A 22,909-nucleotide genomic window follows, 5' to 3' on the forward strand; every position below is an offset into this window, starting at 1 on the left:
AGGCTTTAGATGCGGCGTGAGGGAGTGTCAGACTCATGACTAAAACCTACCATGTTCCTTCTAGAACCCCTCATGTTAGACAGCAGTAACTCTTTTAGTATTGAAGAAATAATGTTGTGCGTCACAGGGACGCATGTGGAATTCCACACAGGTGATATCTTGCCATAATAGCTACAAAATAGGCCTGTCATTTTCAGTAAAAATAAAATACGACAGGAGTAAAACCAATGACGCTCAACCTCTTTTTCTTCAAACCAGGTTCAAGTATGCACAATAAGCGACGTGGTCGTAACAAACAGGTATGTAAGTTCACACTTGATTACACCTTTCGTATAGGTATAGAATACTTTATCTGATTGGCGTTGCATTGTGTAATCAACTGAATAAATATCTACTTAAGAAATATAAAAATAATATGATAGGAAACTAAAGCTTAAACACCGGTCGTATCATAAGGAAAACCCGCCTTAAACACATATTTTGACTAATTACGTTTGCATTCCCTTTCAAAATGGAGCAAAGCTATTGTTTTCTATTACCTAAAATTCCAGACTCAAAATGGAGACACTTTTCCATAAATTCCGGGGATAAAAAAACCCTAGCATAACTCATCATCATCCTCCGAGCCTTTTCCCAATCATGTTGGGGTCGGCTTCAAACCCTAGCATAACTGATACTCAGTAATTGCTCTAAAGACTTACAGAACATTATGCTATTTAGAATAAAGACAGTTTTGCGTCTTGTTAGCATGTCAACAAGGCAATGCACTTACAAAGACATAGGACGTAACCATGTACATAGGTACATGTAGGCTGCGCAATATCCGATGTTCACTCAGACGCGACTGATTCTAAGCGGATATAAAGCAAACTAATGATGCTGTTTTTATAATTTGTGAAATAAAGGAACATAGGTAAATAAAATATCGAGATACCACGCTCAATTCAACGAACAGTCAAGTGTCCATTTAATGCAAATTTATATTAGTAGAAGAAATAGAACAAGAAGTATTATTTAAGTTTTCTTTTTCTGCAGGTGGGAATCATTAGATGATATCGCAGTTCGTGCGGCACCGTAAAACCCACCATGTTCCTTCTGGAGACCTTTGTATTCAAGGACCCCGATAACTTCCTAAACAATCCTTCAGGTATTTTTGATGTCCTGGACACTTTTTGATTCAGAACCAACACATAAGGCTACAATAAACGCAGAAGAATCTGCATGCAAAAACTACATCTAAAGACATGATTAATATTAACCTTTGACCGCAAAACCTTTAACAAGACCAGCGTCTATTGAATCTCAAATAATTCAATGATTAAAACATGCTGCATGAGGTATCAAAATAAATTGTTTAGCTGGCCTCTCTCACTGGAGGCCACGTGTCAAATGTTAGATATTCACACATGCTTATTAGTAGCACGCGAAGGAACATTATGTTTATCCTCGGAATGTTATTAGGAAGTAATCTTGTGAGATGGAATTAAGTAGATAATAATCTTAATCTTTGCGAATAAGGCAGCTTTCAGCGAGCTAGGATCGTAGGATTGTTTGCTGAGTTACAGTGGCCCTGGTACATAAAGGGCTCCAGAAGGAACACGGCGGGTTTTAGACAGTAAAAGTCTGACCAAAATAATAATGCCCTGGAGGCATAGAGCAGCAGGAGTGAACACGGTTTGGTTCTGAAATTCCTCTTCCACACTACGCCAAGAATTAGAGAATTCAAAATAATAAAGACTCGATCTATCTATCCAGGTTTATCTAGTTTAGCAAATCTGTGAAATGGGTGGCTATTAAAATATATTTTTCTACCTATATAATTTTGACATTAAATAACAGGCAAATGTACAAAATGACAAATACTCCTAAGAAATAGTAAATAATATAACCAATAGTTATGTTTCATCAGTCAAAGTACAGTCAAGGTGACCCTACGATCGAGGTTAGGACTCAACCAGTTTCCGTAGCTAAGCAGGTCGTTACTTCCTGAGATACTTACTTATAGATACGACTAGGGCTGCCATCCGTCCGGGTTTCCCCGGATTTGTCCTCGTTTGGAGGCCGTCCGGGGGCCGTCCGGGCGGGGTTTCAAGAAGTGTCCGGGGAAAACCCGGACATTTTTCACAGGGCCGTCTTAACTTATGATGCACGGTATGCAAATGTCAGAGGACGATCACTCGATTTGAGAGGATAAGAAGTCAAACAGGTTTCAATAACAATCGTTAAATCCACCAACCAAGCCAATTCCTAGCCTGCCTCGCCTTCATCAACAACGAGCTGAAAACATAAGATTGCTTGCCTTGTATGGAAGTTTAACCTTGTAAAATTACAAATAAACAAGCATTTGCTGGAGAAGTCGAAGTGTCCCAAAAGTCAAAAATTTTGCGCTCGCTTCGCTCGCGGCTTCTTCACTTTGCAGTTCTTTGTATTTTTCAAAATTTTTTTGTCTAACCTAATTACTAACAAGAAGGTAACTCCTAGTTTCCATATGAGCTTCGAAATACATTAAGTCACAATCTTTCAAAACTGCCCTGACTTTTCATGTAAGGAAGCACCACATTGAATTAAAGTATATGGTAATATTAAAAATTAGGTCTAGTTTTGTTAAAAAAAATCGGACTCGTCCGGGGAAAAAATGCGATTTACGCCAAATGTCCGGGTTTTTTTAAATGTTTGTCCGGGTTTGGCGAAATTCGAAATGGCAGCCCTAGATACGACAAACCTTACCTACCTATAGACAACTAAGGAATTGGGCAAACTACCCATAAACTACCAGTTGCCTTGAAACTTCTTGGGCACAATTTACTTTAAAAAACAAATGAAATATAGAACTAGGGTTTTGTGGCTTTATTTTTTTCATTTAAAGTCCGTGACAGACAGGCTTATGGTGTATTTTTAATATTTCCCTTAGGTTGGTACTCATGTTTAAATAGGAATATTGATCTACAGTATCACAAAAATTAATAGGTATTATGTGTAGCGGAAAAATAATTAAAAAGTAAAAACTAGTTTAGACGATGACATTAATTAATTAATGGGAGCAAAATGCTCAAAACAGATCAACTTGAATTGCAAATAAGTCCTACTGAATTAGATGACCTTTTGAAAAAACCATGTGACATTTGGCTGTTTTTTTTTTTCAGTTATTTGGTTGTTAAAACAGAAACCATCTAAAAAGGATACTCGCATTGGCTTCGTCAATTATTTTTTATGCCTGAAAAGTCTTTTCCTCATCTTTCTGCCTTAGTATTAGGTAGGTATTATAAAATACGACTAATGGAAATCCAACATTAGTTATTTTTTGCAATAAATTCAACCCATAAAAGTTTATTTTTAGATGCAGCACAAAAATAACAAAACACTTTTTATTCTTCATTTTGACATTTTGACAGGATGTAATAAAAATAATATTTATTTTAACATTTTATACTGATACATATAAAAATACTGGTATTGGAGACATTCTATTTTTGATTTGATACGAAAACAAGAACGTGTAGATATTATACCTATTTAAATAACGATGGCCATTAGAATAAAAAAACAAAAAAAGACTGGTGTGCTGACGGGATCACGGGACATGCATGTCACACACACACACATGTACAGTCAACTTCAGGTCAGTGGTAACAGTTTTATAGGAAAATGGTACTTATTACTACTGAGTAAGTGCATGACAGTTACCACTGATGTGCAGTCTACCGTACGCCTAAATTCACAGACAACATCAACGTTGATTTTCCCAAAGCAACTTTTACTTTGAAAGTTGAACGTGAAAACTCTCAGTGAGCCTAGGCGGTAAGTAATAAGAAAGAGAAACACATAAAGAGTATATATGTAGATGAGCTAATATCTTCTTTTTATCGAGTGAGTTGCAGGTTTAATCACCTAACAAGCCCACCCACCCTGGTGTTAGAGTTTTCTCAAATCCGCCTGACGTCATCATCATCCTCCGAGCCTTTTCCCAACCATGTTGGGGTCGGCTTCCAGTCTAAACGGATTCAGCTGAGTACCAGTGCTTTACAAGAAGCGACTGCCTATCTGACCTCCTCAACCCAGTTACCCCTTTGGTTAGACTGGTGTCAGACTTACCGGCTTCTGACTACCCGTAACAACTGCCAAGGATGTTCCGGACCTACAGTTTAACGTGAGATATACTTAGTATAATAGTATAATTAAGGCAGGGTACGTCAGGCTGATTATATATTATACTATAATATTAAATTAAATAAACATTGTAACAAGGACTGCTGCTGGGTAGCATTGATGAGCTACAACTACAATGTATATTTTTATGACCAGTAAATTGTATTAAAAACTCTTTTCCGGCAGATTATTAAAACGCCTATTCAATTGTTCATATTTTATTGCCGGTTGGATATAAAAATATAAGCATTTTATTAGCACATAAAGTAGCACAATGTATTGAGAGATAATATCTGAAGTATGTTTATGTAGTCACTATTTAGTAATCTGTGGTTCTGGTCATCTATACTGATATAATAAAGAGTAAACATTTGTTTGTTTCTTCGTATTGTAAAGGCTCCGAAACTACTGAATCGATTTATAAAAGCATTTCACAGTTGGGAAGCTGCACTTTTGTTCCGAGTCCGAGGGTAAAATATAGCGGAAAACCGCTAATTTTTAATAATGTCGGTTTTTCTACAAGTTTATAATTAATGTCAAGCTTAGGTAAGTAATTAAAAATAGATAGAAGACAGATGTTGCTATTTTATCATTTCACAAAAAATACGCCCCTACATGACCCTTCATTTATCTCAATAATTATTTAACTGTACTTCCACGATACTGATAAATTACTAATTTTTTCTATTGACAAAAAAACAGTCTGCAAATGATGTTAGTTCACCGTTATCCATAAAATACTTACCTAGATCTTTTTTTATTTTTGATTACTCAATTAATCAAAATTGGTATTAGAAAAACTAGATCTTTGATTTAATTTGCATATCTCGTTCATGATGGAACTAACAACTACCTTGAAGCAGTTTTGTATTCAGTACGTTTCATAAAAAGTAATTCTTACTAGTATTATAAATGCAAAAGTGACTCAATCTATCTTTCACACCAAAACTGCTGAACCAATTTCAAAGGGCAGATTGGTTAGTCAGGGCCTAAAAAGGCCAAATGTTCCTTTTATTGGTCACTTTTTACCCGGTTGCGGAAAGTAGTGCCCTCGAACTACAACTAAATAGGTTCGAGTTTAGGCATGCAGATGAAACCAACCAACATTAGCCAGTCTATTATTTGCCTGAAAAAAATACGGTAAAAATAGGCGCCCTCATTTTCACTGTTTTTCAACGTTTCGTTCCCTCAACTGTTAACTTTGAAAATTGAACATGAAAATTCATAATAAACAGTTGTTTTAAGAAAAACCGACTTTTGTATAGTCGATGAACTTTGGCCTGACACTACTATAAAATATCTAGCTTAATCGCCTCATAGGAAATTACAACCTTGATCGATTTATTGATTCCGTGAGCGCCTGAAGGTAGGTTCATGACATTAAATATAGTCTAACGCTCGCTGGTATATGCAGTCGGAAATACATTTCCGTTGCATAATATTATTGAAAATTAGGTACACTTTAGTAATCTCGTAATATTATTATTACCTAAGATTAATATAGGTATCGGACTGCAGTTAGGTACACCTGACATTTTTTGTACCAACAGTTTAATGACAATCTATTCTCGAATTACAGTTTGCCGGGGCTACGGGCTCCAAAAGGAAGTTGGTGGGTTTTAGTTAGTAAGGTAAGTCTGATACTCACTCACGAGAGGGGTTATTTGATGATGATGAAAAAAGGCTCAGACTATCAGTAGGGTAGCTTTACAGGATTATAGAAACCGACTTTTGTAGGGTAGAATTAAATAACATTTTATATATTCTGGCTTTCTTATCAGTCGGGTGAGAACTGAAAATATTTAGGTTGCAATTATAAATGCATACAATAGCGTGCGTGTTGATTCAAAGCCGAGGCTAACTATTTATATCTACCGAATAAGCCATTTAATTTCATCAATGACTTCAATATCTAATGCAAGTCACTTTATAAACATTGGACCTTCACAGGTCAAATACATTTGCATAATTGAACTACAAAACACCATTGAACCACCTACATTTGTTTATATTTTACCGGTAGATTTATTATTAACCTCTTTAATCAAATATCAATCAGTTTCACTAGTTGTTTCTAAATATCTAATCTAAAATAACAAATACAAACACGAAATCATTTATCGAGTCCAAACGTACCTTTAATCGTCCAATCCTAAGATTAGATTTGAATTTGGAACAGCTGTTCAACACCGAAAGTCCAACGTAACAAAACTATGAATGGAAAAAAAATAAAACTATATTACACTATGATTTGAAACGTGTTCGATTTTTGAATTGTTATTGTATTTTTGGTAGTAACTCGCGTGTTTTGTTCGGCGGTTTGACGCATGCGTGCTGAGGCCGCCAGCTATGATTCTCAACTAAAGTCTGTAAGCGCTTAAGCGGTGACTAGACGCTTGCATTTGTTTTCATACACAAATGTATAGGCCGGTGTTTAGATTCGATACGGCTTTTTACTATGAGCGCGAAATATCACGATAAAATGCGAAAGTTCTGCATAGATTATGCTCTTACTAGTTATGTTTTGTATATTATTGTGTCAGAGTGACATAGATTATATGTTTTGATCGCAGATGTGTAAGTTTTCTCAATAAGGCGGTTTGCCAAGGTTGTTACTTGCACATAGTAAATGTAGTATTGTGAAAGTATGTGAGAAACTTGGACTGCGATTAGGAAAGCAAATAGAGATTTTATATGAGAAGACCTAATTTTTAAGACAATTAATTACATTCAAAAATTTTTCTGTTCTTTTCATAGGTTTTGAATGAATTGAATGAACGAAGAATAGTATCGAATGTATGTACCGTTTCGAACTAGTAGCGAACGAGTTCATTGTGAAATACTTTGGTGAAATGCGAAAACTCGTATGATCAACGCTAGTAGGTATATTGTAACAGCTTTTTTGCACTGGCGTATTTTACGATGGACACCGTACAAGCAGTGTCGCTCGGAAAAACTGAGCGGAAAATCCACCAGTGTGAAAATGTAGAAAATTATATAAGTAGGTAAATAATCGACATTATTTTGTAGGTGATTACTCAGTTACAAATTATTTGTGGTACCTACAATTAACATTTATACTAATGGATGTTAGAGAATTCTGAGTGAATCTAGGCCTGAGATAGCGCGTCCAAACAAACGAACTTTATCTTCATATTAATATCAGTTCCTGTCAGTACCTATTTACTGAAAGTAGGTGAAGATCCTAAGAACTATTTAAATTGTTATTTTAAATTATTTAAAGTACCTAAGTACGATGACTAACGTAAGCAGAAGTCAGTGAACTTAACTAAAATAGGGCAATTAAGGCAAAATATTCAACGTATTGTTTTTGTTATCATACAAACAATTCGGCTAGCCTTAGGGTCGACGACTCTAGAAACTAATTACGAACATTATTAAATTATCGTTTTGGTGGTTTTCCTAAATTTTTAAACTAATCAAATTCATTTTATGTAGCTGTCTATGACGTAAATTGGAAAAAAATACACGGATAGGTGCTCAATTTGTTATACTGGAAAGTCGATATTTTTTATTGAAAACATCATTCTTATATTTTGATTAATTATGTATAATTTTTTGTGGGTATTATAATTACCTATGTAAATTTCTTTAATTATTATAATTATTATGTCTCTACCAGACTACGGGACTACAGAGTCCCGGATTTTTGGGAGGCCAACGTGGGGCCGAAGCCAACAAGGCAAGCCAGAGGCGTACAACTTATATCTACGTAGTTTCTATGAGGTTAAAATGGTATATCTTAATTTATGCTACTAAACCATAGAAATTACTTAGCAGATATAGATACTTCCCCATGCCTATATAATTGAAGGTTTATACCAATTTTAATTAATGGCTGATGTAACTATAGCCATGACAAACTTGCCTACATACAAACATGTTTAGTAGTAGGCCGTGAAAAATAACATTGATATTAGTCTAATCGCGGAAGTAAATGGACTTTGATAAACCGAGTTGATTGACACCAAACTGACAAAATGACTAATTATTATGAAAACGTGTGTAATATAAGTTTTATTTTTTTTAACATGGCCATAAAGCTGTGGGATATTTAAGCTTTACTAAAAAAAGTATTTTTATTCTAGGTATTTAGTTCACCAAAGAAGTTATGCAACCGCTCAATAACTTCCCTGTCCTATGAGTAACTACTGACCATTGCAGCCTTATCCAAAATTGTATTTATTTGTATTTATACGTATATATAGTCATCATCCTCCAAGCCTTTTCCCAAATATGTTGGAGTCGGTTTCCAGTCTAACCGGATGCAGCTGAGCACCAGCGTTTTACAAGGAGCGACTATACCTATATATTATAGTCCTCAATAAACTCGTAAAAACAGACTTTGCCTTTTCTTTAGACGTGATTATATTTATTTTATTCATTTTCGTTTCTAATTAGTACCTAACCGTGATATTAGTTTCCGCATCCGAAGCCTTACGCACGCTATCATCTCTTACGGCTACGTCATCTCACTTAAGGCTACGTCTCCGAGCCACGCGTTAGTCGCTCTCCATATATTCTCACACACATACTTAACTGGTTTTAGGATGTCAGATAGGTAGTCGTTCCAGGTAAGACACTGCTACTTTCGGTTATACTGGAAACCTACCTCACCATACTTGGAGAAATAATGGATGAAATGGCAAATGATGATGATTCCCATACACGAATTAATGTAGCGGCAGTGACAGCAGTACAGGAGCGTGCGTCTACCTATCTCGAAAATGCACCTTAAATACTTTTGTCGCCAACTGCGTATACCTAACACCAACTGTTTACAATATTTTTTTTCCTACTATCAGCTAGTTTAATAATAGCCATTATTATTGTATGTTTTATGTAGTTGTATTTCATCTAGTTTTAACTTAATGCTACTGATTTGTATAATTTAATTGTTTAGTTGTAACGTCAACAATTTGTAAATGTTTGCACGCCGAATGGCAAAATATGGCAGAACTTATTTATTTTTATAACACCATTTACTTTTGTACCCATATTTGCAAAATAAATATATCTTTATCTTTATCTTTATGTATTCGCAAGATATTTAAATGGTGTGAATTGTTAGCGTTAGCGTTACCACGCTAAATGTATATGAACTTTGATACCCTTAGTACCTGCGTTAGGCTGATTGTTTTTTTTATTATGAGGATAATAAGTCAGTTTTCCGGTTCTGCTTCTAAAATTGTTTAACAGGTACAAATAAGTTATTCTTTAAAATCCCGTAAATCAAAAACAAATCTCTATGATGATAAATTGAGAATTTTGATTACTTACCTAAATTTAGGTTCACAGAAATATCGCTAGGAATTTAAAAGAAATCAAATTGTTTAAAGCTATTCATATTTATAAAATTAATTTAAACATCTTCCTTTCTATCCAAACGGTCCTGTTAATATAACAATGGCTGTAAGTGGTCTTCACAGGAAAATGTCACTTACAGTCAAACTCCAATGAGCCGCGAAACGAACGTCTTTGAACTGTCTGATATATTAATAAACTTATATTTGATAGGTCCCCTTAGGAATGGCAAATACATTCTTGGAATTGGTGTAGTTTGCAAATGTCTCATAAAATAATTTTTCCGCTCTTAAGTTGCTTACAACTCTAAGCATTATTTAGCAAACGGCTGACTTCGAAACGAGAGCTGTAAAATTGTGTTTTTTTATATTATGAAGGGAATGAGGGGAATAGGAATAGGCTACAAGTATACACTTTATGGCTTTCATCACAGCGAATTTTTAGGGTTCCGTAGCCAAAATGGCAAAAACGGAACCCTTATAGTTTCGTCATGTCCGTCTGTCCGTCTGTCCGTCTGTCCGTCTGTCCGTCTGTCACAGCCGATTTACTCGGAAACTATAAGTACTACAGTGATGAAATTTGATGGGAATATGTGTTGTATGAACCGCTACAAAAATATGACACTAAATAGTAAAAAAAAGAATTGGGGGTGGGGCCCCCCATACATGTAACTGAGGGATGAAATTTTTTTTTTCGATGTACATACCCGTGTGGGGTATCAATGGAAAGGTCTTTTAAAATGATATAAAGTTTTCTAAAAAACATTTTTCTTAAAGTGAACGGTTTTTGAGATATCAGCTCTCAAAGTCGTAAAAAGTATGTCCCCCCCCCTCTATTTTTATAACTACGGGGTATAAAATTCTAAAAAAATAGAAGTGATGCATGCTAATTAACTCTTTCAACGATTTTTGGTTTGATCAAAGTATCTCTTATAGTTTTTGAGATAGGTTGATTTAACTGTAATTTACGGAACCCTTCGTGCACGAGTCCGACTCGCACTTGGCCGGTTTTTTCCTTCTCATCGCACGGGTGGTCTACCACAAATTGTATCTCTAATCCACTGAACCATCTTAAAATTCTTCCTCTGATTTATTGGTTCGTAAGACAGATTATAATTGCATAATTTATTATAGATCATTAAATCTAAGCGGAAATAACCTTCATCCAAATAATACATACCGACATACAAGTCCATTAATATCATGATTTATAGAATAATTTTGTTTATTTTATAGGTCTACCAGATGTCCTCTACAGTTGCATCCTGAGGGAACTACTTCCTAAATATACATATCTAGGAAGTAGTTCCCTTAAAAGTTACCTATACATAATTGAACTATCGACCTTTACCTAGAAAATCACCGTGTTGCATTAATATAAGTACTACATATTAGAGATTTCTTACTAAATAAATAAATTCGACCTTCCTCCATATATAATATCTTCTACTTTATCGTATACGGAAATCATGCAAAAATAATTTTATCGTCATATTTGGCACTAAGGTCAATGACCTTGGTACTTCTGCTTACAACTTAAGAAAAAAGTGTGACAATCGTATTAATATTGTAGGTTTAATTAATTGTTCTTTTTATGAAATAAATCTATTAAAAATTCATTCCTGCTTACTTTGGAATTTACCAAAATAAATTTATGCCTTTTTTTTGTTTCTTTTTTGTCTTCACTGGTCTTGTCTGACCTTTGTTCTGAATTAATATTATAACTATTAGCTAATTATAATTACAAATATTTGTTTTTTTATTTAGGTACATACCTATCATATACTTCCTGAAGATTCAACTTACTAAAAGCGATAGTGACAATTATCATCAAAAGTCGGTTAAAAATCGTTTGAAGCCTGATAACACTAAAAACAAATAGTTAAATATGAGTAATACTGTGTTTCGTGGTTTTACCCATGCCCTGGAGGAACTTTTTCCCCTACCTGGGTAAAAGTAGGCTACGTCATCCGGGAATAATTGCTTCCTCACAGTAAAGCAGTCGAATTGGTTCAGTAGTAGGTACCTACATACAACATGCATGGTAAGGTCTAATTTCTTTAAAAAATCTACAGTTCAATAAACTTAAAATCAAAATCTTACGTAAAGGTTACATAATAAGATACCTTTACCACACAGTGACCTTCCATACCTCTCAAATATCTACAACTCCAAACACCTATGAAACACAATATTCTACGAAATCTTGCAACTTTCGGCTTTCCTAAGATTTATTATATGCTTTTTATCCACGTGTGCGAAGTAGCTGCCACAGGATGCGGGTAAAACCACTAGAAGAAGCTAATCTAGACTCTATAGTAATATATTAAATGAAAAGGCAATTTTTTTATTTATTTTGTTTCAACCCTAAAGGCTCCGAAACTACAGAGCCGATTTGAAAAATTATTTCACTGTTGGGAAGCTACACTAACTCAGAGTAACATAGGCTATATTTTATCCAGGTACGGGCAGTAATTACTACGGGATGCATGTCATACCGCTAGTGGAAGCTAATGTTGGAGTGAAGGCAAGGAAACCCGTGAGGAACACTCTTATGTATACTAATATTATAAAGCTGACGAGTTTGTTTGTTTGCTTGAACGCGCTAAACTCAGGAACTACTGGTCCGATTTGAAAAATTCTTTCAGTGTTAGATAGCACATATTTTATCGAGGAAGGCTATTAGCTACTTTTTATCCCGGTACGGGAAGTAGATCCCAAGGGTTGCGGGTGAAACAGCTGGCAGAAGCTAGTAGTACGTAATACACGGAACCCTACATATACCTAACAAGCGTTCGAAATAACAACTAAGTAGTCTGACACTGACCTACAATACAGTTTCTTAACAAGATGCTCTAATGGATATCTATGTTGCTAAGTATAGAGAATACATAGTAGCGTGTCTTATGTATTTATTAAGTGTATCGTCTTGATTTACCTTATATTTTATGGAGATAATAATCTAGTTCAGAGTTCACACTCAGAGTACAGAGTACAGTAGAGCTATTTCCTTTTGTCTCAATCCATCCAAAGGTAGATTTAATAGATCCCTTTTGAGACCACCCATTGTATCAACGACTTTAAAATATTTAGTTTTGTTTTTCTTGTATATTAGTTGGTGTAAATAATAAAGAATATATGTATCTATCTACAATTTATCTATCTCTTTGCAAGTCGTAGCAAGCTAGTGATTGAAACACCAACCACTAAAGTACGAGTGTACGGGATCGAGTCATACTTTCTAAGTATGTCTTGGATCAATGGCTGTGTAAAGGTGAACTTCTTGAAGAAACGTCGGCTGTAGAAGAAGTCTGTAATCGCCAATCCGCCTTTAGGCAGCGTGATTGTTAACACTCATTCCAATATGTGTGAGAAAAGGCCTGTGCCCTGTAATGGGATAGAAAGCTGATGGGTATGATCTACTTGGAGACTGTTATATACAGAATAAATCTTGGCCCGAAAAGGAGATTCCGACTTAATCCAAGGGGCAGCAGCATGACGACGGAGATGAGACTAGCGGGAGTGGGAGTGTAGGTGTGTGTAGGTAGCTACGTTTTAAGCACTCGTTAGTCGAGTGCTCAAGGAAAAACGAAGATCTATTTACTTACTGATTTATCAGTCAAGATCATAATTTTATTACCTATCAATTACATACTTAAACAACAAAACATTTATTTATTTATTTATTTAAGTAGTATGGAGGACTAACAGCTAAAAAACACAGACAAGGAACTGTAAGTTAACCTGAGAGCCAATAACAAGTCCTCACTTATAGGGTACAGTACAATACTAAATTCTATGGACACTTAAGTACAGAGAAGAGAATACTTGCTAAATAACTAGTAAACAGTTTAAGTACACTCTTGTTCACATTACATATCAACCTTAATATTAATTGAAGGCTTAATGAAAAAGTTTCGGCTTAAGCGCTTTCTGACCGAGGACACACTAGTTAGGAATGGATCTATATCATGCTGCTTACACAACCTGTTGAAATGTCTGCTTGCACGCACAATGTACGAATTCTGTCTATAATTTGTTGAAGATAATGGCACACGCAAGGGGGGATTAAACCTTTTAGACTTCTTAGGAGCATTGAAATAAAATTTGGAAAGAATATCAGGGCAGTTGATACTATTGTTGAAAATCTTCAACAAGCCAACGCAATCAGAAATCTCGCGGCGATTAACTAGAGGCAGTAAATGAAATTTTTTACAGAAGTTGAAGTAGTTTTCAGACTGATACGTTACTTTTTGATGATAACACAAATACTTAATAAATCTTTTTTGGATGCTCTCTATGCGGTCAATATATTTGTGGTAACATGGGTTCCATATTTCAGACGCGTACTCTAAGAGGCTTCTAACAAAAGTACAATATAGAATTTTTAGTGTTTTGGCTTGAGTGAAGCACTTGGACAACCGCATTATGAAACCCAGTGATTTAGATGCTTTGGCGACTATTGCATCAACGTGAGTTTCAAAACTAAGTTTAGAATCATGATACACTCCCAGATCACGGATGGAGTTTGATCTGGGTAGAATTTGATCACCTAGAATATATGATGCGACAATAATGGAACGCTTTCGAGAGTACGTAACAACCGAGCATTTCGCGGGATTAAGATCCAGTTTACTTCGCTGACAATAATCCTCAAGACGACGCAGGTCGTCCTGGAGTGCTGATGCATCTGACTCTGATAATATTGTGGCATAGATTTTCATATCATCAGCGAAGCACAGAAGCTTGGATGAGATTAAGCAAGAGTCGATATCGTTTATATAGATGATGAACAGTAAAGGACCGAGCAATGAACCCTGCGGCACTCCACTAGGAACAGGAACCCAGCTAGAAATATAGTTGTTGAGTACAACTGCTTGAGATCTGTTCACAAGATAAGAGGAAAACCATCTGAGTAGATCACCGCGTATTCCCATGCTATTTAACCTTGCAATTAAAATGTTATGGTCAATTCGATCAAAGGCTTTACTGTAGTCCGTATAAACGACATCGACCTGCACACCGTTATCCATAGCAGCAGTAATAAATTCGTTTAGAAGAATCAGGTTCGTAACAGTAGACCTTCCCTGTAAAAAACCGTGTTGAAAAGATCTAAATGAATTTTTTAGAGCATTATAAACCTGATTGTATATAATTTTTTCAAATATCTTTGCTATAATACACAGTTTGGATATCGGCCTGTAATTTGTTACGTCTGTTTTTACGCCTTTTTTATGCACAGGTGTTATATACGCTGATTTCCATATCTGTGGAACAATACCCAAGTTTAAGGACTTTTTAAATAAAATCGAAATTGGTTGCGCTATCGACGGTGCACACGACACAAGAAGTTTGGATGATATGTTATCAGGACCTGCTGCTTTAGATGCGTCCAATGTTCGAAGCAAATTCATTATTTCTTCTGAGCTCACGTTAATTCCGCAAACATCCGATGAAAGGTTTGACGATTCAATAAAATGAAAATGAGAAGAGTTTGAGTGACTAATACTAGGATTGAGAAAAGTAGAATGGAAGTATTCGGAAAAAGCTTGACATATTAGTTCCCCGGTCCGCAGGGTATTACCATTGTAATTTAAGGTGCTTGGAGTTGCATTTGAACTATGTCGTTTCTTTACAAACGTCCAAAAATATTTTGGGTTATTTTTTATAGAAAGTTCTGTTAGATCCAAATAGCTTCGGTAACACTGAGATTCCAATACTTTCACTCTTTCACGAAGAAGCTTGAATGTTAATTCATCAGATTTATTACCATATGTTTTAAATTTTTTAAGGTATTTAGATTTTTCTTTTATTGTTCTAATAAGTGATGAACTATGCCACGTTGGATAGCTTTTGTTTCGATAAAATTTCTGTGGGATATATTTAAATTGTAATTTAATAATAAACTGGTTAAAAAAGTTAACTGAATCATCTATTGACCGCAATGAAAACTCAGTTTCCCAGTCAACCGAGCTAATGTGCCTGGTTATAGATTCATAGTCCCCTTTATCATACAAAAATTTTGCACGTGGTGCACTTTCAAGTGGGGGTGTTACGATCAAATCCAAATTAATCAATAATGCTGGGTGATAGGCGTCAATAGGCACCAGTGGGCTGAGACATTCAGTCACATTCACCACTTCATTGGAAAGAATTAGGTCAAGGAGTCTACCATACTTATTAGCCACGACGTTATACTGACCAAAACCAAGAATGTGTAATTCGTCACAAAGCAAAATTTCGTCATTACTGTTAGGATTAAATGGAACGAGTGATAGATTATTATCAGAAGGGACCCAGTTGATACCACTCATATTGAAGTCACCAATAACAAGGAAGGTATCAGAAGTATTATCAATAACTGTTTGGTTTAATTTAGCAAGAAAATTTGAAAGTTGTAAAGAAAAAGAAAGGCCTAAGTTTTGTTGACATAAGTAAATAACACAAATATGCAAAGTAATAATGTTTCGGGTAGTTGAATTTTTAATTTGTATGGATAGCCAGAGGTCTTCCGCAGTCGAGTGAAAATTAGGTTGACAAGTAACTGATAATTCTCTACGAGTAGCAATAAGTACACCCCCACCTCGTGATTGCCCGGTTAAAACGTAGTCCCGATCGCGTCGCCAAACAATGTACCGTTCATCAAAAAACTCAGAATTTAAAACCCCATCCAATAACCACGTCTCAGTAAGAACTATGATATCATACGAATTAAGTAACATTTGACGATAGAAAGAATGACTTTTAGTTCTAAGTCCGCGAACGTTCTGATAATATATATTTAAATTATCAGGCATTGAAAATATAGTCAATAACTGAAAATAAATCGTTATGATCGTTTATGCTCTAATACATGCAAGCTTAACAATAAAAATACGGTATTCAATCTATGAATTGGTATGTAAGATGGCGACCTAGGCATAAATCTTAGGTATCATTATAAGCACTGAGTACGGTCACATACCTACATAAGTTCAATACACCGTCTTGTTCCCATTTGTTCACAACACAAACTTCAACCTTATGCCATTGATGTGAGAGTATATTTTCAATTGTTTCTAAGTGTACTGTCATAAATAATGGATGGGTAATGTGTTGCTTTTTTCTGTTTATGGGTTGTCTGTGCCTTAAAGGCATGGAAACAACATTAGTTGAGGTTTTTAATTAAGGTTTAATTTGTAATTTGTAATCACAGTGTATAAAGCAGGAAGCTTGGTTAATTAAATAGAACAGTGTAATGCTTGCAGGGTGATCTACAATACTTTGCAAACTGCTGCTTATGAGTATATCGTCTAAGTTTATTTTTTACCAGCTACCGCCAGCGGTTTCTCTCGCGTCCTTTGGAAATTGAAATGGTCTTATAGAAAAACGTATACTTACCTACAGTTTTCATTGATCAGTGGACTATCTAATACTGTTTTTTTATCAAATACCTATACCTACATATACTTATGACTTATATAAACAAAGAAAAATCGCCTCGATAAATCAACTGGCAAAAGTTCAAGTTTGTAGACAAAACCGGATATTAATTGAGAGAATTTATTAATATCCAAATTAATCAGTGCTAACCACAGCAAGGAATTTGTCACAAAAACAACAAAACACGGAAAAGCTCTATACTTACTGATATTATAAAGCTGACCAATTTGTTTGTATGTTTGCTTAAACGCGCTAATGTTAGGAGCCACTGAAAAAATATTTCAGTGTTAGATAGTCCATTTATCGAGGGAGGCTACGTTTTATCTGGCTGTGCGAAATACAACTCCCGGGATCTAGATGAAACCACTAGCCAAATATAGTTAATTAAAATTGTAAAATAAACTTTTGGCTGCATTAACTACAAACAGTTTTATCATAATTACATTATTTAATATATTTTACCTTGGACTCAGCTCGATGCTAAATTATTTAACAACTATGTTGTAACTTATTAAGGAAGTGTAGCAGAAGAAACGTCTAGTTAACTTTATTTTCATAAAATGTACATACAAAGAAATAATAATACCTATACCTAGGTTCGTCGCCATAGGAACCAACATTTTTGCCACGGAAGAAGGAAAGATGAACGATGATTCCATAAGACCGTTTGGTCAGACGTCTTCTTCTAGGTCAAAACTCTCAGGTAAGAGTAAACTAACGAGGCGTTCGATTAATTTGACACATCTGGCTTGTGCAGTCGCTAGGATCCAAAATATAGTTAGCGGCACGGATAATGAGCTCTCAGCGGAAGAGTGGGGATCGCTTTGTACACTTATGGCAATAAACCAATAAATCACTTCTGCGCAGGTGAAGATCAGGGCTCAGTATCCTTGCCGATGATTATACATACAAACCAGTACGGCGATTTCATGCAGTCTCGCGGCACGAGACTCTTTTTTTTACAGGATAATAATTAAGTGGCACGTGTAGACAGCATAGACAAAATAATCTACAGTTTCAAACTTTTTGTACGAGGGTCAAATTCTATTGACGTCAGTTGCAAAGAAGAGAGACCATTTTGTAAATAATTATGTACCCTTGACCGTTACCTTCTGACGTTTGCAATGATATAACAGTTAAAACTAAACTGACAAAAACGGCGATTAACGATAGTGCATTTTATTTTAGGACAGAATTATAATTATACCAATCGATCACTTGTTAAAACAACCGTGTGTAATCGTTGTAAACACATTAAATATAAATATTAGCACAACATTTTGAAGTACTTAATCGTTGTTGTAAATAATGATTAATCATGTGTATAGTAAAAGCCATTAATAACTGAGTTTTAGACAATGACAGTCGTACTCTTCCTAACGTTGCTTTTACTTGCTAATGGAACATCTAAAAACTTAATGAAACAAGAAAATCCGGACGACCAATTATTAACAACATGTGTCATTGACATTTTAAATAAATACTTCATAGAACAGAAACAGTTGACTATCGTTTTAAATTCGACGGCCGATATGAAACTTCAAGAGATTTATTCAAAAACAAATGCATCAATTTTTATCAGACGCCCATTTTGTAATTTTTGTCATTACAAAAGGGTACATGCGAGTTACGTGTTTTTTGCAAATAACTCTCAAGATTTCACTGAAAACTTTCAGTATCTCGTTCAAGAACCTTTTTGGAACCCTTATGGCAAATTCCTCATCGTCATCAGTTCACTTCAAGGAGATCTTCGGGTTATTTTCGACGTGCTCCTCATGTTTCACGTCAATAATGTCGTGCTGCTAAACGGCACTGGACCCGGTCATCTTTACACCTACAACCCATTTGCTAACTACGCCTGCGGAAGGTATTACGACGAAATCATTGGATTCGGAACATGTTTAAACAACAGAGCGAATCTGTTCCCGGACAAACTTGTCAGTGGATTACGAAATTGTACTTTTAGAGTGTCCTTTCCACATAAACCACCATTTACTGTAAATCCTTCAATAGTTAAGCATTTGATACGTCAGCAACCCCTCATAGGTTTTGAAGAAAAGCTATTGAAGGTTCTAGCAGAACAAGAGCATTTCAACATCACTTATAATGACAGCTATGGCAAAACATTTTATTCTGTAATCCTGCCTAACATGACGGCAGTGGGGCCCTTATCCTTATTACAGACTAACAAAACTGATATAATCATAGGTGGTATGATGCTATCACCGGCACGATATTCCGCTTTTAGCCACGTTAGTGGCCATTTCGACTACTTAGACGAATTAATTTTCGCAGTGCGACTAGCTGATCTTGTAACTAATTCCAAAAAAATCTATCTGGAATTTCATCCTACCGTGTGGCTCCTTCTAATACTTGTCTTCATTATATATTTCATATTATTAATAATTGTACTTCGACCGAAAGACAAAAGCTTGATCATGCTAAAAATGCTTTCAAGTTTAGTACTTCATGGATGTGGCATGTCATGCAGATACACAGTCAAGTGGCTTGTATTAATTTGGTTGGTATTTGCAGTCATTATAAATATTTTCTATCAAACAAGTTTGTATAGTCTCACCAACAATCCTATTAGAGAACACCAAATCGACGAAGAATATGAATTAAACAATTTGAAAGCATGCATAGAACCGGCTTTAGTAGCCTATTTGAGAGCAGAACATATTCCAAATAATATAACTTTAAGTGAAGAAGATATAAATGATTGTGATAATATTGCAAGAAACGTACATAAAGTAGGTCAAAACAGAAAGTTGTACACTGTCCTGAGAAAGATGATGTTTGAATTTAGCAAAGACCATTTTACTGATCCATGGGGACATTCGCCTATCCACACGTTTACAAAACCTTTGTCTAAAACAATATCGGCGATCCTATTATACAAAGGTTTCCCAACGACTCATCAATTGAAGGTAACTTTACTTCGATTAATAGAATCTGGATTGGTGAACAAATTTTTGGGAGAACATATGCACTTAAAGAAAATAAAATTTGTTTTCCCGAGAGAGCCATTTCGAGCTCACGTCATAATTCCTTGGAATCTATTTGCGGTAGGTTGTATTTTGGCTTCAATAACGTTTCTTCTAGAAACGTTACATCATCGTAAATATAAAATATATTTTAGGGGTGATTATTAATAGTAGAAACGAATCCTGCTGTCACTCAGAGACTAGAGATTGGATCTGAAATAATTAATCTGTTTCATCCATTAGGAAATGTCGCTTTGATTCTAATGACATTTTACTTAATTATGAAAACAAACAAAAAATTAAACATTCATTAACCACCATCTTAGCGTTCGTGTATTGGAAAATGTCGGCAGCCATATTGGTTTCTATTTTGTGTTTAAATTACTGTACAAGTGCAAACAGCTTTTACCTGGGAGAAGAATTAAGAAATGAAAATTTGATAACGTGTGTTACCGGTATAATAGAAAAATACTTTTCCGAATATAAAGGTTTAACTCATGTTCAGTTTGAAACAAATTCAGATCACATTCGGCTTATGAGAGCAATCCATTCATCTGCAATCACAGCACTGGTAACTCAAGATCCCAATCAACAATTACGCGTCAGTCACCAAGGATATCTCATAACAGCAAGTACTGCAACAGAATTCTCAGATAATTTTAGTACCTTCGTCAACGACCCTTCATGGAACCCTTTTGCACGATTTTTGATAGTAATCAGACGAGTGCATGAAGATGAACTGTATCAGGTATTCGACGTACTTTTGAGATGGCATGTGAACAATGTAATTTTAGTAAATGGCACTAATGACGCTCAACTTTATTCTTACAATCCTTTCGACAACTATGGCTGCGGAAAAATTTATAAAGATGTTATAAGACATGGACTTTGTCTAGAAACGACTTCTAATCTGTACCCGAATAAAGTTGTGACAGGACTACGTAACTGCACTTTACGTGCTGCCATTCCGCACAGACCGCCCTTCACGCTCCGCCCATACATGATCGAACAAAACGACCGAATGAAGATGGGATCCGAGCAATATTTGTTCTGCCTGCTCGCTGAAACAGAACAATTCAAAGTAGAATTTTACTACGAAGGAGATTATTATCCATTGTCTAAATTATACGATAACATATCAATCCCCGGACCCATGGAGAACTTGCGGAATAATAAATATGACGTAATGTTTGGCAGTGTGATGCTGGTAGCAAGTAGAGAAACGCGATTCACGTATTTACACGGTCACTTGGATTATCATGACGAAATTCGTTTCATAGTGAAGAAAGCTAATGATGCAGCAAACTGGAAAAATGCTTATTTCGAATTCCATGCAAGAGTGTGGTGGACCTTGTTGGTAGTTTTTATAGTACATTCAACGTTATTGAATATACATCTCCGCTCTAAAGACAAAACAGATACGATGCTGAAAATGTTTGATCTATTGCTGAGCCATGGATGTAAAATGCCGCATCGAATGAGTGCAAGGTGTCTGTTCTTAATCTGGGTGTGGTTCGCTTTTCTCATCAACAATTTATACCAATCAGCTTTAGTGAGTTTAGTTAGAACTCCCGTTAAAGAGTATCAGGTGAAAGATGAAGAAGATATAGTTAGAATGCAGCTCAAACCCTGTATCAGTCCACCACTTATTCAGTATATGTACACGGAGTCGAATATAACAAACTCATTTAATAGTAATTGTACAAATCCATTTTCAAGTATAAACTTTGTTGCTAAATCGAAACATTATTATTCAGTAGTGCAGAAAACTGTATATTTTTACAACAAGAAACAGTTCTGTGATGAGGAAGGTGAAAATGCGGTTTACTTCTTCAAAAAGCCTTACGCCAAGTTGATATTTGGTATATTTTTCCATAAGGGGTTCCCTATATCTGATAGAATGCGAACGAATGCTATTCGTTTGAGAGAAAATGGTTTCGTTAAGAAAATATTGAAAGACCACATATTCGCTAGAGAGATAAAAGTCAAGTATCATGACAAGGGTTTCAAATGTAGGATCACTGTACCGTGGTTTATTTATGTTGGAGGGGGCAGTTTAGCCGTCATTGTTTTAATTTTGGAAATAATCTGGAGTCGATACAAAGAATAGTACTTACGTACCTATTTTTCCGAATTCAATGTCTTAAATATTTACCTACATGAATATTTTTGATGTTGATTGTGTTGTATTTTTAAATAAATTAACTGTTATGAAAATCATGACTATTATAAGTTGTTGTGTGATTCAAGTTCGCACAATAATTGTGCAGTTCGAACTTTTAACTCCTTTGGCGAGTAATCGTTATCTTTGTTTGGATTAAATGGGATTTACATAATATTCGCAAAATAAAATTATGCAAATTAAAGGACTAATCTCAATATTAATGATTAAGTTTGATAAATTTAAGACAACCCGAAAATCCACGTTTTTGTTTAAGATTTATGTTGACGGACAAACGGACATCAATGCACAAGACTCACGTTCGGTCAACAAAACCTATTTAACAGAATATCTAATGCTGATTAGCCACAGGCTAATTGGGTGAGGGTCCTGAGACATATAATTAGCGTCAGATTTTAACATGGTTCACTAATTATGATCAATGAGTTTGACACCAAACTATGATTCATGATCAACTGAAATTAGACACGGTCGAAAAGGTAATGCTGTATGAATTTCCAATGATCTTCGAAAAATGTTGGTCGCTTATATTCTGTTTTTCTTGTTATACGAAGCAAACACCTACAAAATACCAACACCTTGCCCCGAGTACAACAAGAAACTTGTGAAATGTGTAACAGATATTGTTCGGGAACATTATTCCGAAAAAAAAGTTATAACTTACGTCGGGGATAAGTTTGAAGATGAAGAACTTTTGAAGGCAATAAATAACGCAGGGACCGTATCAATCGTTTCACTGAAATCGACAAAGAGAATGATTATACCACACGAAGCTTATTTGCTATCTGGGAAAAATGCAAGTTTTATAGCTAAACATTTTCCAAAAGTCAGAAGAGAAACTTCATGGA

The 22,909-nt window shown here is 35.3% G+C and overlaps 2 protein-coding genes across 2 annotated transcripts in view; one reads left to right on the forward strand and one right to left on the reverse strand.

Moving 5' to 3' along the window:
- Window positions 1-6,519, reverse strand: part of LOC110384347 (ATP-binding cassette sub-family G member 1) — a 40,597-nt gene extending 34,078 nt beyond the window's left edge. The window contains exon 1 of the mRNA XM_021345588.3: window positions 6,283-6,519. The gene's annotated coding sequence lies outside the window, so the exon portion shown is untranslated. The remainder of the gene's footprint in view (window positions 1-6,282) is intronic.
- An 11,015-nt stretch (window positions 6,520-17,534) lies between these two features.
- LOC135117705 (uncharacterized) lies at window positions 17,535-20,137 on the forward strand. Its single transcript, XM_064037547.1, has 4 exons — window positions 17,535-17,595; window positions 17,760-17,776; window positions 18,569-19,822; window positions 20,123-20,137. Exons 1-4 carry the CDS (start codon window positions 17,535-17,537, stop codon window positions 20,135-20,137), a joined length of 1,347 nt encoding a protein of 448 aa, XP_063893617.1.
- Window positions 20,138-22,909: the final 2,772 nt, after the last annotated feature.

Source organism: Helicoverpa armigera, chromosome 13 (genome assembly GCF_030705265.1).
Source record: "Helicoverpa armigera isolate CAAS_96S chromosome 13, ASM3070526v1, whole genome shotgun sequence".
In the NCBI taxonomy this organism is placed as follows: domain Eukaryota; kingdom Metazoa; phylum Arthropoda; class Insecta; order Lepidoptera; family Noctuidae; genus Helicoverpa; species Helicoverpa armigera.